Source organism: Solanum stenotomum, chromosome 1 (genome assembly GCF_019186545.1).
Source record: "Solanum stenotomum isolate F172 chromosome 1, ASM1918654v1, whole genome shotgun sequence".
NCBI classification, from domain to species: domain Eukaryota; kingdom Viridiplantae; phylum Streptophyta; class Magnoliopsida; order Solanales; family Solanaceae; genus Solanum; species Solanum stenotomum.
The window spans coordinates 8,704,081-8,721,555 of NC_064282.1; the positions used below are offsets into that span (position 1 = coordinate 8,704,081).

At 28.4% G+C, this 17,475-nt stretch overlaps 2 protein-coding genes across 2 annotated transcripts; both read right to left on the reverse strand.

Annotated features, from left to right (window-relative positions):
* Positions 1–2,528: 2,528 nt before the first annotated feature.
* On the reverse strand, positions 2,529–3,479 carry LOC125870654 (germin-like protein subfamily 1 member 13). The gene is made up of 2 exons (XM_049551142.1): positions 3,346–3,479; positions 2,529–3,234 (listed from the first exon to the last, which is right to left on the reverse strand). The coding sequence occupies exons 1-2, from the start codon at positions 3,467–3,469 to the stop codon at positions 2,672–2,674; spliced, it is 687 nt and encodes a 228-aa protein (XP_049407099.1). The 5' UTR covers positions 3,470–3,479; the 3' UTR covers positions 2,529–2,671.
* A 10,136-nt stretch (positions 3,480–13,615) lies between these two features.
* Positions 13,616–14,688, reverse strand: LOC125870618 (germin-like protein subfamily 1 member 17). The gene is made up of 2 exons (XM_049551090.1): positions 14,487–14,688; positions 13,616–14,373 (listed from the first exon to the last, which is right to left on the reverse strand). The coding sequence occupies exons 1-2, from the start codon at positions 14,608–14,610 to the stop codon at positions 13,811–13,813; spliced, it is 687 nt and encodes a 228-aa protein (XP_049407047.1). The 5' UTR covers positions 14,611–14,688; the 3' UTR covers positions 13,616–13,810.
* Positions 14,689–17,475: the final 2,787 nt, after the last annotated feature.

Genomic DNA, 17,475 nt, shown 5'->3' on the forward strand with positions numbered 1-17,475 from the left:
GATGTAGTGCAACACATGGGGTTGATCTTTCCTCATCAGAGTCTTGAATTCGAGTTTTCTAAGTATGGAGAAATTCTTGGTAGGAAGTGTTTCCCCCCGGACTGAGATTGTACGCGATGTAAATTCAAATTAGTCAGACTTTAAGGCAAAAGTCGGATACTGGATGAAATAAAATAAAATAGTAGGGTGTTATAATATTAATGAAACAACCTATTTCTTAGGTGCCAACCTGATGACTTAATTTTTTCCACTTAGTACCAACTTGTAATGTCTTAGTCATGAGATATTGATCATCAGGAACAGGAACTGGCAATGGCCGCCAGAACTTTTACAATGTTTATTGCGATAAAAATAGTTTTGTGATAATAAATTTGTACATTGATAAAGAGTTATAAAGTCTTTATGTTATTCGTTAATTATAATTGGATTTAATGTTGTTATAAGTTTTAAAGGGGTAAAACTTACTCGCACCGGGTGTTTACACCAAGCCAATACATGCATGCCATGTGTTTAAATTTATAGTTCATTTTACTTAACCGTAATGTTTTACTTCATTAAATCACATAATAATGGAAACTGCATTGGCTTGGTGTAAACACCCGGTGTGGATAAGTTTTTTTCATTTTTAAGAATATTTACAAAAAATGTTAATTGCTTCTAAAAATATATTTATAACAATAAATAAGTTATTGTTGTTACAGATCATTTTTAATGTAGTGGTTGTAATAAATAATGTGTACAATAATATGCTGATTTTAATTACTCTAAAATCTTCATTGGTAGTAGTATTAAACTACTGTACTAATTAAGTTTAAAGTATATTTAAGTACTGATCACTACGTTGGAATTTGCACGCAAGATTATTTTTTAAGTAACACCATTCATATTTATAAAAAAAAAAACTGTCATTGCAATTTAAATTACAGGAGTAATAATTGAGAATATAGCTATATACAATGAACAATCACCCCTTTTTATAATAATCATTTATAATAACGTTTTACTATAAGTCAAGTTTTATTTGAAATAAACTTTCATATTATGTATATAACGTTATGCATTTTTTATATATAATAGCAATATGTTATAGCAACTAAAAAATATTTGGATAAACGATTCTATTACAATTTTTTCTTTTTAACTATTATAGGGATCTTCTTCACCTGTATTTGTTACTCTGACTTCGGTGGGCCATGAGGCGGCTTTCTAATAACATAAAAAAAACACGATACGCATTAATAACGACGGATAATGAAGTAAATGTGTGAAGAATTAAGTACACCAGATGCAATATCTATGAGTAATGACCCACATATTTATTCATTCAATTTATTTAATTTGACATTTAAAATTAATCTAATTTTGGCTAAATATAACGTCTAAATTAATTTATGAAAAATCTTTGTTAAAATATATTTTAAATTTTATTTAGGTTGATATGTTATATATGTAACATAAAATAAAAATATAATTTTTTGTTAATTTTTGTTAAGTATTAATAAAATAATAAGAAAGATAAATATTTTCTTTTAGAACTTGATAAGAATTGAACGAATTATATTATGTCTTTTTATTTAGTCCATCTTAAACCAATGTATCTCAGTTTCGGTGATCATCTTTGGACAAACAAACTAATGACTTCTCCATTTATTGACTCAATATTTCACCTTTTTTAAGAAAAATAAAAATAAAAAATTGATTCAGTCTTTCACAGTTGACGTCCTTATTTATTTAAATACTTTTATCTCTCTATAACTACTTTTTATCAGCAGCAAGCATCGCCAATATAATACTCCCTCTGTCCCTAATTGACACACTTATTAAAAAAACAATTATTGATAAAGTGAGTTTACCATTTTACCCCTATTAATTGTGAAGTGGATAAGATTTTTAAAAAGTTATACATTTTTTAAAGTAATTAATTGAGGGTATAATGAGTAAAAAAAATTTGTCATTTCTTGATTTGTCAAAATGGACAAGTTATTAGGGACAATTATAAAAGGAAAAGTGGACAAGTAATTAGGGACATAGGGAGTAGTACTCTTCTTATAAACTCATCGATACTTCAAATTATTAATTATTTTTACTATATATTTTGCTCATGTATATATTATTATTATTATTATTATTATTATTATTATTATTATTGTCATTATAATATATATTTTTTTAGTAATTAAAAAAAGCACTAACACTGCGTTATTATTATTCTTGTTCTTTACCAGCTAGACTATAAAGACAATTAATTATTTTTATTAAAGTGAAATAATTCCTTCAATAATTATTATCATTATTAATAGACGCCTTCAGAAAATAAAAAAAATATAGTCTTAAGATATGTTTAATGAGGTCCCTTAATGCTTAATTAGTGGTCTAGCTGCTACTTTAAACTTCATTAATCAATAGATTTTGACAAATAAAGTAGCCTTTCCTTGTTTTTTTCTTCTCAAAACAATGGAACGGGGATGAAGTATCACAAACAATAAACTTATTTTTATTCAGTAACACAAACCACACATAACAGATTTCCTCATCCAATACATCACACTAAAATGGAAAGGAAATTAAACAAGTCGACATGATCAATACTTATTTAGTAATTTTGTGACACAAGCGGTTCACAAAACCATAATTATTTGTAGATCATATATATATTTTTTTAAATAACGGTTTAGTTGTTATCCCACCAGAATTGTGATTGGAGGTAATCGACAACTTTGTTCTCAATTTGGAATGCTTTGGCGAGGACATCGTCATTGATTGGTGGGTCTGATCCAAATACTGCATTTGCGATAGTAATGACTCCTGGATTTTGGCTACTGAGTCCAGCAAATGCAACTGCATTAGTCTTTCCCACATTAAATTGAAAATGAATTAGACCTACTGGGAAAACAAACACATCTCCAGGATGCAGGATTTTGGTAAAGAGTTTGTTCTTCATATTTGGACCAGGGTTCGAAAGGACAAATCCAACGTAGAGTGTACCCTCAAAGAGGGCAAGAACTTCAGTTCCTCGGGGGTGAGTATGAGGTGGGTTGAGACCGTATGGTGCAAAATCAATACGAGCTAAAGAAATGCCCAGGGTATTGAGTCCTGCCAAGTTGTTGACGTTCACAGGAGTTACTGCAGATCCAACATTATTTGAAGTATTTCCAGGCATATTCAGACCCGATTTAAAAAAATCCTCCGCCACAACAAACTTTGGATCCTTGCAAAATTTTCCGTTCACAAAAACTACGTAAAAGAAAGAACTTTTAATTAGATAAAAGTCAACAAATTAATATAGAAAATTTTATAAAATATGATAAAAATAGTGTAGATCATGTTTGTAATTTGGTAATTTACCAGCATTCTTAGTGTCATCAACAGCAACACAAAAATCCTGAAGAGGGCTAGGATCAGATGCATGGCTCATTGGTGATAATACAGCCATTATGGCAATGGCTAATATTAAAGACTTGAAAGCCATTGCTACTTATGAAATGATGTTTTGTTTAGTTGGTTTTTGACAAACATAATTAGAAAATACTTCCTATTTATAGATGATTATTTGTGTGAATTGGTCGTTAATTTCCTTTAAAAAATACATTAAACTTTGGTTTACCAAGTCATCAACAGTAAACATTTTTAAACACTTGATTATTAATTGAAGCTTCCTTCAACAACTACAAAAAACCAAATCTTATTTACCTACGTACGTTGAGAAATTAATATTTGATACTCTCTTTGTCCCGATTATGTGATACATTTTGTTTTTCCAGAATTAAACAACTTAAGTTTGATCAATAATTTGCTTGTGGAATCTTCAAAATTTTAAGCTAGGTACTTGTCGATCTAATTGTGAAAAGGACGAGAAAAGAAAATCCCCTTAAAGATATTAAAGAACTTTTTTTAGGAAAAATTCACGCAAGAAATTACTATATTATCATGTAAACCTTTTTATACTATCCGTATAACTTAACCCAATGTAACAAGCTGTCTTAGTTTTTACTAATTATGGAATGTAAAAATCGAAATCGATCACATTTAATTCAGTCTTGACCAAGATCACCAACCGATATAGTGTAGCTGATAGGGTTGCTCTTTTCTTAATCAGAGTTTTGGATTCGAGTATAGAAAAATCCTTAGTAGGGAATGTTTACTCCGGACTGAGATTGTACACGATGTAAATCTAAATTAGTCAAACTCTAACGCAAATATCGGATACTGAATGGAAAAAAATAAAATATTAGGGTGTTACAACGTTAATGAAACAACCTATTTCTTAGATGCCAGCCTTGATGACTTAATTTTTTCCACTTACTTAGTACCAACTTGTATTGTCTTAGTCTTGACATATTGATCATCAGGAACAGGAACTGGCAATGGCCGCCGGAACTTTCCCATTGCTGCTGGAAACACTTCACCTTTTAGGATATTTATTGCTACAAAATAGCTTTTAGCGGTAATAAATATGCACATTAGTAAAGAGTGTTAAAACCTTTATCGTCATTAGTTGATTATCACTGGATTCAATGTTGATATAGGTTTTAGGAATATTTACAAAAAAAAAATGTTAATTCCTTCTAAAAATATACTACCCCGTCCACTTTTAATTATCACGGTTTCCTTTTTTAGAGTCAAACTATAAAAACTTTATAGTAACTTTGAAAAGTAGTCAAATTGACTTTGGAAAAGCGCAACATGACAAATAAAAGTAGATGAATGGAGTATTTAGCAATAATTAAGCTGTTACCAATCATTTTTGATGTAGTGGTTGTAATAAATAATGTGTACAATAATATGTTGATTTTAATCACTCTAAAATCTTCATTGGTAGTAGTATTAAACTACTGTACTAATTAAGTTTAAAGTATATTTAAGTACTGATCACTACGTTGGAATTTGCACGCGAGAAGAAAGTTTGTTACTGTATTTTTTAACCAACACCATTCATATTTATAAAAATAAAAAAACTGTCATTGCAATTTAAATTACAGGAGTAATAATTGAGAATATAGCTATATACAATGAACAATCACCCCTTTTATAATAATAATCATCATCAATAATAACATTTTATTAAAATAGTCAAATTTTATTTGAAATCGACTTTCATATTATTGTTATGTTATACATTCTTTATATATAATAGCAATTTGTTATAGCAACTAAAGAATATTTGGATAAACGATTCTATTACATTTTCTTTTTTTTACTATTATAGATATGATTGTTGCATATATATGGACATATATGTATGTATCTTGGCCTCAATAATATAAATTTTATTTCTTTGCATGATGTAGAACATAATTTTCCTACTTGTTAGAGCATGCAGTTTAAGAGTAGTATATACTATGATAATAGAAAACAAAATATATTAAAACAATACAAGTCTTTTTCCTTAGATCCTCTTTACCTGCTAATGTTTTAGAATTCAATTACTCAGTCAATACTGTATTTGTTACTCTCACTTCGGTGGGCCACGAGGCGGCTTTCTAATAACATAAAAATAACACGATCACGCATTAAAAGCGGACGATTCAATATATAATGGATTAAGTACCCAGATGCAATATCTATGACATATTTATTAATTTTAATTTATTCAATTTGACATTTAAAATTAATCTAATTTTGGCTAAATATAACATCTAAATTGATTTATGAAAAATCTTTATTAAAATATATTTTAAATTTTATTTAGGTTAATATGTGTTATAAAACAAAAAGTCTCACATTGATGGTTAATGAGATGGGTGGACTCGGCATGGGCAATCCTTCTCCCTTTGAGCTAGCTTTTGGGGTATGAGTTAGGCCTAAGACCTAATTTAACATGATATCAGAGCAGGACTCATCTCACCCAATGTTGCGGCCTAAAAAATCAGAAATTGCCCCAAATTGCCCATGCACCAGATACTAAGCACTGGGCATGAGGTGGGTCAAAAATTGCCAAAAATTGCCCACGAACTAGATGCTACGCACTGGACGTGAGGTAGGGTGTTAAAACAAAAAGTCCACATTGGTGATTAATGAGATGGGTGGACTCCTTGTTGACACCCAATTTTGGACCTCCACAATATAAATTAATTATCGAGTTTCCTAAATTCTAAATGATTTAATATAGTTGGCTTTATAAAATTCAAAATAATTTTCAAGTCATGTTAAGTAGTTTTGTCATTTTTATAAATTTTAAAATAATAATATGATATTTTATATAATTATGTGTCAAATTAGTGTATTCTATGAATATTCAAAAATCGTCTTAAAAAGATTTTATTTTAATTAAATCTTCAATTAAATTTATGGGTTTAAAGTATATTCGTAATTCGGAGTTATTAACTTAATTATTTTGGAAGCTTGTTTTATTAATTTACTAACTTAGGTTGTGGTTATAATTTTAAATTATTAGTTTATAATTAAGTTGATTAGTTTATCTTGTTAAGATTAAGAAGCTCGTTAGTTAATTATATTAATTCGTCTTATTTAATTACTAGTCTAATGTATTAATTAACCCAATTTGACTAAATTGTTAATTAATTATCTATTAGATACCTTAGTCATCTAGCCATTTACTCAATCCATTTTTAATTGATTATGTTGGGCCTTTCACCTTTTTCAGCTCAACTCCTAAATGACCCAACAATCTTTAACCCATGACCCGACCCCCATTCTCAACTCCTAAAAGAAACCCAGATGCTCACGTTGTCATCAGCAAAACAACAACAGCGATTTGAGACGACGTCAAGCGGACGGAAACAAGTAGTACACGACGTGAACAACGGCTCCAAACGGCATCTATCTTCCATCAAAATACACGGAGCAACGAGGAACAGAGAGAGTAGGCTGCAAAATTTTGTTTGTTTCTTCCCGCCTCTCTCCAACTCGTACAGTCGCAGCAGCAAAGAAGCAGGCATGCGTTTTCTTCCCTTTTCTCTTCCGGAAAGGGTTGAAGCTTCAGGAAAAGGGTCTCGTCCCAAATTGGTGAAAGATCGAGAGTTTTGAATTTGGGAATAGACCCAATTCCCTCCCGTTTTTCCCCCTAAAATTCTACCCTAAAAACCCCCTATATATTTTTTCCTCTTAGTCATTGTTGAAGGGGGGCGTTGGAAAAAGAAGGGTTGGAATTTTGGCAAGAACTTAGGGAGAAAACGCAGCAGATATAAGAAATACACCTCGAATACTTTCTTCCCTCATTCGTGAGCCACTACGATTCATTCATAGGAGTTCCTGAAATTCAAAGTTGGTGGTGAAGTCACTACTCCTCTGTTTGTTTGTCTTAGATTGCTGCCCACAGAAAGGTGAGAATCTCGACCTTTTATATGGCATGTTGTGATTTCCTCTGAGTGTTTATTTCCCTTAAGGTTAGATTGGTTGTTTAAAGAAAGGTTCATGTCTTTCGTATTATACTTAAATGTGGATTGAACATCAATACTATTCTTCCCGAATGTTAGTCATATTTTGAAGATCTGTTTTCGATCTTAGTTCTTTTCTTTATGTGTGTGGATGTTGAGCGAGTAAAATAGTTTCACACATTTAGGGAGAATTGTATGTGGAGGATTAGAATATGATTGTTGAGTTTTTATATATTACTCACTATTTATATTATTTAGACATTACTACTTTATTTGATTTTAATTTAATGAAGGGCCGTAAATTGTATGTTGTGCTGAACTTGCATTTCAACCTTCATGTAGTCAAAATATGATTGTATATATTTAATTAAATGTTTCATGATATTTTGATATATTGCAATGATGAACTCGTAATTCGACGTTGGTGATAAAAGCTAATACAACATGATATGATATAATTAAATATAGAATAACTAATTAAGTCTTTAAAAATGGGTAAAAATGTCTAGCAACTTTCTATGGACATTTTCGTGTTTCATTTTTTGATTTAATACTTTCCCACTTTGAGCATTTACTATATGATTTGATTTTTATTTAATATTTCAATTAATTAGATGTTTTATATTTTTTTTCGAGTGGAGGGGTAAAAATGATAATTCAACTTTTACGTTGGATTTTTCCACTTATAATAATATATGATTTTGAATGTTCATCCCTCCCTTCATCCCTTTTGTGAAATGACAAGTGTTAAAGGTTCCTTTTCCACTCATCGTCTAGAGATTAGATAATTTTTTTGTGATACTTTGTTGGTGTAATGTGCTGCCTTGGTCCATGTTCAGTATGCTTAGATTCTTTCAATGTTATGGGATTCCATTTTCATCTTTTCTTAACTGTGCAATAAATGTAATTCTTATTTATTCTTTCGGTCACCGTTTACTGTCTGTTAGAGGAAAGGATTGCTTATATTGAATTAGTATTTGTTCACCATGTCCTAGTTCTTAAGGTCCAGACTTTCCTTAACTACGCCATGTTCCCAGTGGATTCCGGTGATTTTTTTATTTTTTTGGATTCCGGTGATATTATTTCTAGTTTAAGGGTCTTTTATTTGTACTCATATTGATGCTTATCATCTTGCGATTAATTAATTCTCATTGTCACTTTGAATTGTGGTTTAGAAATATTATCATTGAGCACTAATTTTTATTTCTCATTTTTTGCTACATGAAAAAATCTATCCGGGTCCTACGGACCTTATCCTTGCACTTCCCTTTGGGCCATGGAGGCACAACTACTTATCTTGAGTCAGCCTGCCCTTGAAAATCGAAGAACAAGTCCCGAAAAAAGGGCGTACAGGTTACGAGAGATTGCATACATTAAGTATACACAATAAAGTGTTGCGAATCGAAAAGCTTGAGGAAATTGGGCCAAAAGCCCATCTTTTGAAAGTTGTATTTTGTTACTTTTGGGCCTAAGCCCTTTGCATTTTAGTTAGGGTAAATCACATAAATATACTATATTAAAGAAATATTTACCATCTATGACAATATAATTTTTCTAACTAAATATAATAAATTTTTGGAATTAAGAAATTGTACAATTGCTTGCCTCTTTCTCTACCCTTTTTCATCTTCCTTCGCTTTTTTTTTTATTCTTCTTCTTCTTTGTCTCTTTTTCTATCATTATTATCTTCCTCCTCTTTTTTCTTTCTTTTTTAAAAAAAAGTTATTCTTCTTTCTTCTTTGAAATTTTCATATAATTAACTTTCTTCAAATCAATTTTTGCCCGTATTTCATTATTGTTACCCAAAAATATGACGGAAAAAGAAATGAAAAGATGAAAATTTGTACAAAATAATATTTTCAAGCAAAAATTTCAAATCTGTAAAATTATAGCAACAAGAGTTCACCATTAATGGTCATTATAAAGCTTCAAATTTTGAATTCATTATTTGAAATTTTACGAATTTGTGATTAGCTTGGATAGATTGTATTACAGATAATTGAAAATGTCGTTTGAAATTTATATCTCAATTTTAAGAGGTTTTGGTTAAGTTTATAATTGATTTTAGAAGAAATATTAGATTAAAACTCGAAAAAGGTGAAGTTTATAGAACTGTATGACAATTGAATTAAAGTTGTATTAGATATGTTTCATAATTGTATTAAAATTATATTAAAATCATGAACAATACATTTATAATACATATTACAAACTTCACTCTTTTTTAGTCGTATCAACCAAAATAATTTAGTAACACACTCGTAATACATTTATAATATAGGAACAATACAATTGTAATACATATTGCAAACACCGCTTTTTTTCTTAGTGATACAAATCAAAAGAATTTATAAGATATATATAATACATGTTTTCTTCATGAATAGTACATTTATAATACATATTGCACACTTCACTCATTTCTTAGTGATACCAACAAGAATAATTTAGGTAACACACTAATAATACCTTTATAAGACACCCACATTACATTTTAATACATATTGCAACCGTCACTCATTTTCTTAGTGATAAATTAAAATAATTTATAAGACACATATAATATAAGTTTTATTCATAAGCAATCCATTAATAATACATATTGCAACCATCACTTATTTTCTTAGTGATACAAATCAAAGAATTTATAAGACACATATAATATAAGTTTTATTCATGAATAATACATTTCTAAAACATATTGCAAACTTTACTCTCTTCTTAATGATACCAACCAAATGATTTACATAACACAGTTATAATACATGCACACTACATTTTTAATACATATTGCAAACATCACTCATGTTTTTAGTGATACAAACCAAAATAATTTATAAGATACATATAATACATGTTTTATTCATGAATAATACAAGTTTAATTCAGTGTATAGATTATTATCTTGTTTTTCATTAGTAATGTTTTTTTTTTAATTCTTAATTTTCTCTTCTAATTCAACTTTAATATTGTGTAATACACTTTTAATGCAAATTTAATTCATTTTGTAGTTTATTATTTGTTACTATTAGATTACTTGTTTAATTCATTATTGATATAAGTTTAATTCACTTTATAGGTCATTGTCTGGTGTTTCATTAGTTACATTTTTTATCCATGCTTAATTCTCTCTTCTAATTCAACATTAATATTTGTGTAATACACTTTTAATATAAATTAATTCATTTTACAGTTTATTGGTTGATTTGTTATGATTAAATTACTTGTTTAATTTATTATTGATACAAGTTTATTCAGTTTACAAATTTCAGAATGCTCTTTCGTTTGCTACATTTTGCATGCGTGTTTAATTCACTTCTAATTCAACTTTAATATGTGTGTAATACATTTTTAATTCAAGTTTAATTCATTTGGCAGTTTATTATGTTTCTTCATTTGTTACGATTAGATTACTTTCTGCTCTTTCGTTTGTGATTAGTTTGGATAGGTTGTTCCTACGAATAATTGAAAATATCGTTTGGAGTTTATATCTCAATTTCAAGAGGGTTTGGTTAAGTTTAGAATTGATTTTAGGAGAAATATTAGATTGAAACTCGAAAAGGATGAAGTTTACGGAACTATATCGCGTTTGTATTAAAGTTGTATTAGATATGTTTCATAATTGTATTAAAATCATGAATAATACATCCTACACTTATAATACATATTGCAAACTTCACTCCCTTTTTAATGATATCAACTAAAGTAATTTAGGTAACACACTTATAATACATGCACAATACATTTTAATACATATTGCAAATATCACTCACGTTCTTAGTGATACAAACCAAAAATAATTTATAAGACACATATAATACATGTTTTATTCATGAATAATATAAGTTTAATTCAGTTTATAGTCCATTGTCTTGTCTTTCATTAGTTACGTTTTTCATTCATTCTTGATTCTCTCTTCTAATTCAACTTTAATATTGTGTAATACATTTTTAATGCAAATTTGTTTTGCAGTTTTTTGGTTGATTTGTTATTATTAGATTACCTGTTTAATTCATTATTGATACAAGTTTAATTCACTCTACAGACCGTTGTCTGGTCTTTCATTAGTTACGTTTTTTGTGCATGCTTAATTCTCTTTTCTAATTCAACTTTAATACTAGTGTAATACACTGTTAATACAAGTTTAATTCATTTTGCATTTTATTGGTTGATTTGTTACAATTGGATTACTTGTTTAATTCATTATTAATACAAGTTTTATTCAATTTACTGATCATAGAATGCTCTTTCGTTTGCTATATTTTGCATTCATGTTTAATTCTCATCTAATTCAACTTTAATATGTGTGTAATACATTTTTAATTCAAGTTTAATTCATTTTGCAGTTTATTATATCTCTTCATTTGTTACGATTAGATTACTTGTCCAATTAATTATTGATACAAATTTTATTCTGTCTACGAATTATTGACTACTATACGAAAGAAAGTAGAGAGAGAAAGAACAATAGAGAAAGAGAGGGAGAAAGAGCAGCATAAAGAAAGAAAGGAGAAAGAACAATGTACAGAAAGAAAGAAATGGAGAAAGAATAACGTACAGAAAGAAAGAAATGGAGAAAGAATAACAGAAAGAAAAAAGGAAAGGGATAAAGAGCGAGAGAGAGACAAATTTGAAAAGGCTAGAGACAAAAAAAAGAAAGAGGCGAGAAAGAAAAATAAATATAATAAAATACATAGTATTGTTAGATATTGCTATAAATGGTAATAATTAAAGAGTATATTTAAAATAAGTAATTATTTTTTAAAAGGGATCCACTCAAGTAATTAATCCTTTTAGTTATTATTATTTGATAGTTGTTAGGACAGGTACCAAGAGAAAAATTGAGCTAGAGGTCCAATATTATTAGTCCAGGACATGTGCAAGGTGGGCCCAAGGCCCAAAATAAAATTAGGCTCAAATACTGGCCCAGACGGACAGAAAAATCATATTTGGGTCCAAATCTCTTTCTCTCTTCATTTTGATTATGTTTATTTACTTGTTAATATTTGTTGCTAATCTTAAGGTTGAAAAATTCAAATCCCGGAAAGACACCCATTTTGATTTAACAATTTAACTAAATCGGTCTTTTAAATAGACTTAAAGAATAATTTTGCAAAAAGCATTTCACTTAGTATTTCTATTTTCCCCTTTTCCCCTTTAAAATAGCTCTAATTGTAAAACTTCTCAATTCAAATTAAGTCAAATAAAAATTAGCCAAATAGTTAATTACCGGATAACCATATATTAACGGGCATTTCGGATGATTTCAAACCCTTCCTGAAATGCTAATAAGAACCCTGAATCCCTTTGAAGTTTTCATTAGATTTCTGTTTTAGTCTTTTGAAAACGATAATTTTCTTAATTTTATTTTAAAATTAAGTGGTGACTCTAAATCAGTCTAATAATATTTTTATAATAAAACACTCCTTATAAGACTTGGGCAATTCTCCTCCCTTTGAGCTAGCTTTTGGGGGTGTGAGTTAGTCAGTCCTAAGAGCTAATTTAACATGATATCTATGTTATATAAATTTTTGTTAATTTTTGTTAAGTATCAATCAAATAATAAGAAAGATAAAGATTTTTCTTTTAAAACTTGATAAGAATTGAACGAATTATACTATGTCTTTTTATTTAGTCCATCTTAAACCAATGTATCTTAATTTAGGTGATCGTCTTTGGACAAACTAATGGCTTGTCCATTTATTGACTCAATATTTTACCTATTTAAAAAAAAATAAAATTGATTCAGTCTTTCACAGTTTACGTCCTTATTTATTTAAATACTTTTATCCCTCCATAACTACTTTTTATCGGCAACAAACATCCACCATTATAAAAGTACTCTTCTTATAAACTCATCGATACAATCTTGTTCAATTGTTAATTATTTTTACTCTATATTTCACTTCTGTTGCTTATTATTATTATTTTTTTATTTTTTATTTTTTTTTTAGTAATAAAAGAAAGCACTAATACTGCGTTATTATTATTATTCTTGTTCTTTACCCGCTAGCTTCCTATTAAGACAATTAATTATTATTAAGTTGAAATAATTCCTTCAATAATTATGATTATTAATTGACGCCTTCAGAAAATAAGAAAATATTGTCTTAAGATATGTTTAATGAGGTCCCCTAATGCTTAATTAGTGGTCTAGCTGCTACTTTAAACTTCATTAATCAGTAGATTTTGACAAATATAATAAAGTAGCCTTCCCTTGTTTTTTTTTTTAATTTTTGGCTCTGTACTTTGTTCCAAAACGTGGGAACATGGATGCATCAGAAATAATAAACTTATTGGTATTCCATAACACAAACCACACATAACATATATCCTCATCCAATACATCACACTAAAATGGAGAGGAAATTAAACAAGTCGACATGATCAATACTTATTTAGTAATTTTGTGACACAAGCGGTTCACAAAACCATAATTATTTGTAGATCATATATATTTTTTAAATAACGGTTTAGTTGTTATCCCACCAGAATTGTGATTGGAGGTAATCGACAACTTTGATCTCAATTTGGAATGCTTTGGCGAGGACATCGTCATTGATTGGTGGGTCTGATCCAAATACTGCATTTGCGATAGTAATGACTCCTGGATTTTGGCTACTGAGTCCAGCAAATGCAACTGCATTAGTCTTTCCCACATTAAATTGAAAATGAATTAGACCTACTGGGAAAACAAACACATCTCCAGGATGCAGGATTTTGGTAAAGAGTTTGTTCTTCATATTTGGACCAGGGTTCGAAAGGACAAATCCAACGTAGAGTGTACCCTCAAAGAGGGCAAGAACTTCAGTTCCTCGGGGGTGAGTATGAGGTGGGTTGAGACCATATGGTGCAAAATCAATACGAGCTAAGGAAATGCCCAGGGTATTGAGTCCTGCCAAGTTGTTGACGTTCACTGCAGTTACAGCAGATCCAAGTTGATTTGAAGTATTTCCGGCCATGTTTAGCCCCGGCCTAAAGAAGTCATCAGCAGTGACATCCATTGGATTCTTGCAAAATTTTCCATTCACGAAAACTACAAAAAGGAAGAAGTTTTAATTAGATAAAAATTAACAAAAAAAGATTAAAAGAAAATCTAAAAACTTGATAAAAAATAGCAATGATCATATATGTAATTTAGTAATTTACCAGCATTCTTGGAGTCATCAACAGCAACACAGAAATCCTGAAGAGGGCTAGGATCAGATGCACGGCTCATTGAAGATAAAACAGCCATTATGGCAATGATTAATACTAATGACTTGAAAGTCATTGCTACTAGAAACTTAATTACTTTACTATCTTATGAAACAATATATTCAAATGATATTTCCTTTTGTTGATTTATGACAAACCTAATAAGAAAAAGTTTCGTATTTATAGATGATTATTAAGTTTGAATTGGTCGTCAATTTAATTTCCTAATTAAATAAATAGTACTTAATATATTAGGCTTTTGAATTACCAAGTCATCAATATAATGGTAAATTTTTCAAAAAACTATTGAAGCTTCCTTCAACAACTACCAAGACCAAACTTTCATGAGGACCTATTACTCCCTAGACTATTTAATACCGTATTATATATATATATATATATATATATATATATATATATATATATATATGCCCACGTGGACATAAAAAAATTGCATAATTATAAATAGTAATGTGTCCACGTGGGCACATATATACCTTTAAAAAACACTATTAAATAGTTCAGCGGGTAAAAAATACGTACGGTATTAAATAGTCTAGGGGGTAATAGGTCCTCATGAAAGTTTGGTATCGAAATAGCAAATTCGGCCAAAGTTGGGGTATTTTTTAGACCATTTTCCCTATTTTTAATCATTCATTATATATTTAAAATTCTTGAGCTATGTGATAGTATCAAATCTTTTAATTTCTGTTGATATATTCTTAAAACCTACTAAAATTTACTTTTTTTTTTCTTATAACAATCGATTATTAGAAAGGTTGTTCAAAAGCTTAGAAAGATTATGATGCCCGCCTACGTGGCGCCACCACAAACTATAATTTCCTTTTAAATTTATTTATTTCCAAAAATAGCCTCCCCTTTCATGAAAAGATGCGACTTTTATGAAAAGTTGTGACTTTTATGAAGAGTTGTGACTTTTATGAAGAGTTACGACTTTTATGAAAAATTGTGACTTTTATGAAAGGTTGTGACCTTTCTGAAGGGTTGTAACTTTTCCAAAGAGTTGTGACATTTCTTATAAGGCACAATAAACATATATTCACACTACCCTTTGTTGTCTATAAATAGAGAGATTTCCTCTCATATTAAAACAACGAAAATTCTGAACTTCTTCTTCTTCTGCACAAAGACAGATAATAATATGACAAATTAATTGCTCATATTCAATATGAAGTATGGACAGATTCTCAAATTTACTGCAAGTTGTAAATATTTTTCTTAAAGTAAAAAATGTGTTTTTCGACACTGCGATTGGAATAGAAGTGTAGTTTCAAATTAAACTTCATCACTCTAGTATGTTGATTTTAAAAAACACTCCAATAAACTAAATAGTTTTGTGTAATATTTTCTCTTTCAAGTATATATAATAAGTTGAATTGTTGACCAGTATGATACATTCTCCCTTTAATTTTTCATTTTAATAATTACTTTTGATACATTTAAATGGTGAACTTTAAAATGATATATGTAAAGCAAAGGTAGGGCTGAACTTTCTACACAATTACTTATGATACATTTAAATGGTGAACTTTAAAATGATATATGTAAAGTAAAATGTATGGTTGAACTTTCTACACGTTAGAATTAAAATATTTGTTCACCTTTTCAGCCTAAAATTTATTTATCCCTTCACCAACGATTATTTATTTATTAAAAAATTAATATCTCAGATTGATGTTCATTTGATTCCCTAAAATTATTAAATAGTATCACTTTCTGAAAGCAAAAAGATAAATTATAAAATCAAATTAAAGATGATTGATTGATGTTTAAATGATAAGATGCTATAGTTATCATTTTTCTATACATTATTAATGTTTGTTGCTACGTAATCTTGTATATAAGATAATACATTATTTTAATTTTAATAACGGATATGTTTTAAGTATTATTTTATAAATTCTGTGATATTAAATTCCCGCGCGAGGCCACAAGTAATTTTACTAGTTGTATTAGACATGTAAATAAATAATGTGTACAATATTATGGTAAATATTTAATTACTCTAAAATCTTCATTGGTACATATATTAAACTGTTGTACAACTGGGAATAACTATATATTCTACAGTTATATCTCTCTACAATATTTTATAATAACAACAATGCTTTATTTAAAATTGATTTTTGTATTATGTTAAATTATATGTTCTTTATAATATAATTTGCTATAGCAATCAAAAAATATTTGAATAAATAAGTCTGTTATAAAGATGATTTGATTAATTGTATAGATATATATATATATATATATATATATATATATATATATATTATTACTATATAAGAAGAGGGAATAATCAACCACAACAACTCAACATGTGGTCCAATAAGAAGAGAGACCAATATATTTATAAAAATAAATGACATATAAAATAAAATAGAGAGAGTATTATTTTTGGAAAATGAAAAAGGACAAAACACTTATAAAATTAAAAGACATAAAAAAAAGTTGGTTTAACTCTCAAACATAAAAAGTAACATATGTTATTAAAAACTTTAATAAAAAGTACTATAATTTACAATAAATAATAACTTAAAATATCTACAAGACAAAAAAAAGAGACTAATTTTTGTACTGCTTCTGTCACATAAATTAGGATTGGGATGATTTTAAAATTTTAATTTTGGTTATACGTTATAAAATAGCCCAAAAATTTAATGATATAATTTTTTTAAAAAATAACCGAATGAATCGTCCTATCGATAACCCTAATGTTACTTCTACTCTGTTTATTTTTACTTAAATTTAGAAAGATATGCTTCATTTCTACCCTCAATCTTATCGCTACATTTATTTGCTATTTAAAATTGAAATTAAAAAGACAAATGACAAATAAGTTTCTATATTAGCTCACTTATGAGCAAAATATATTATAACAATCTTTACTAATTTTATAACAATACATAAACTATACTCC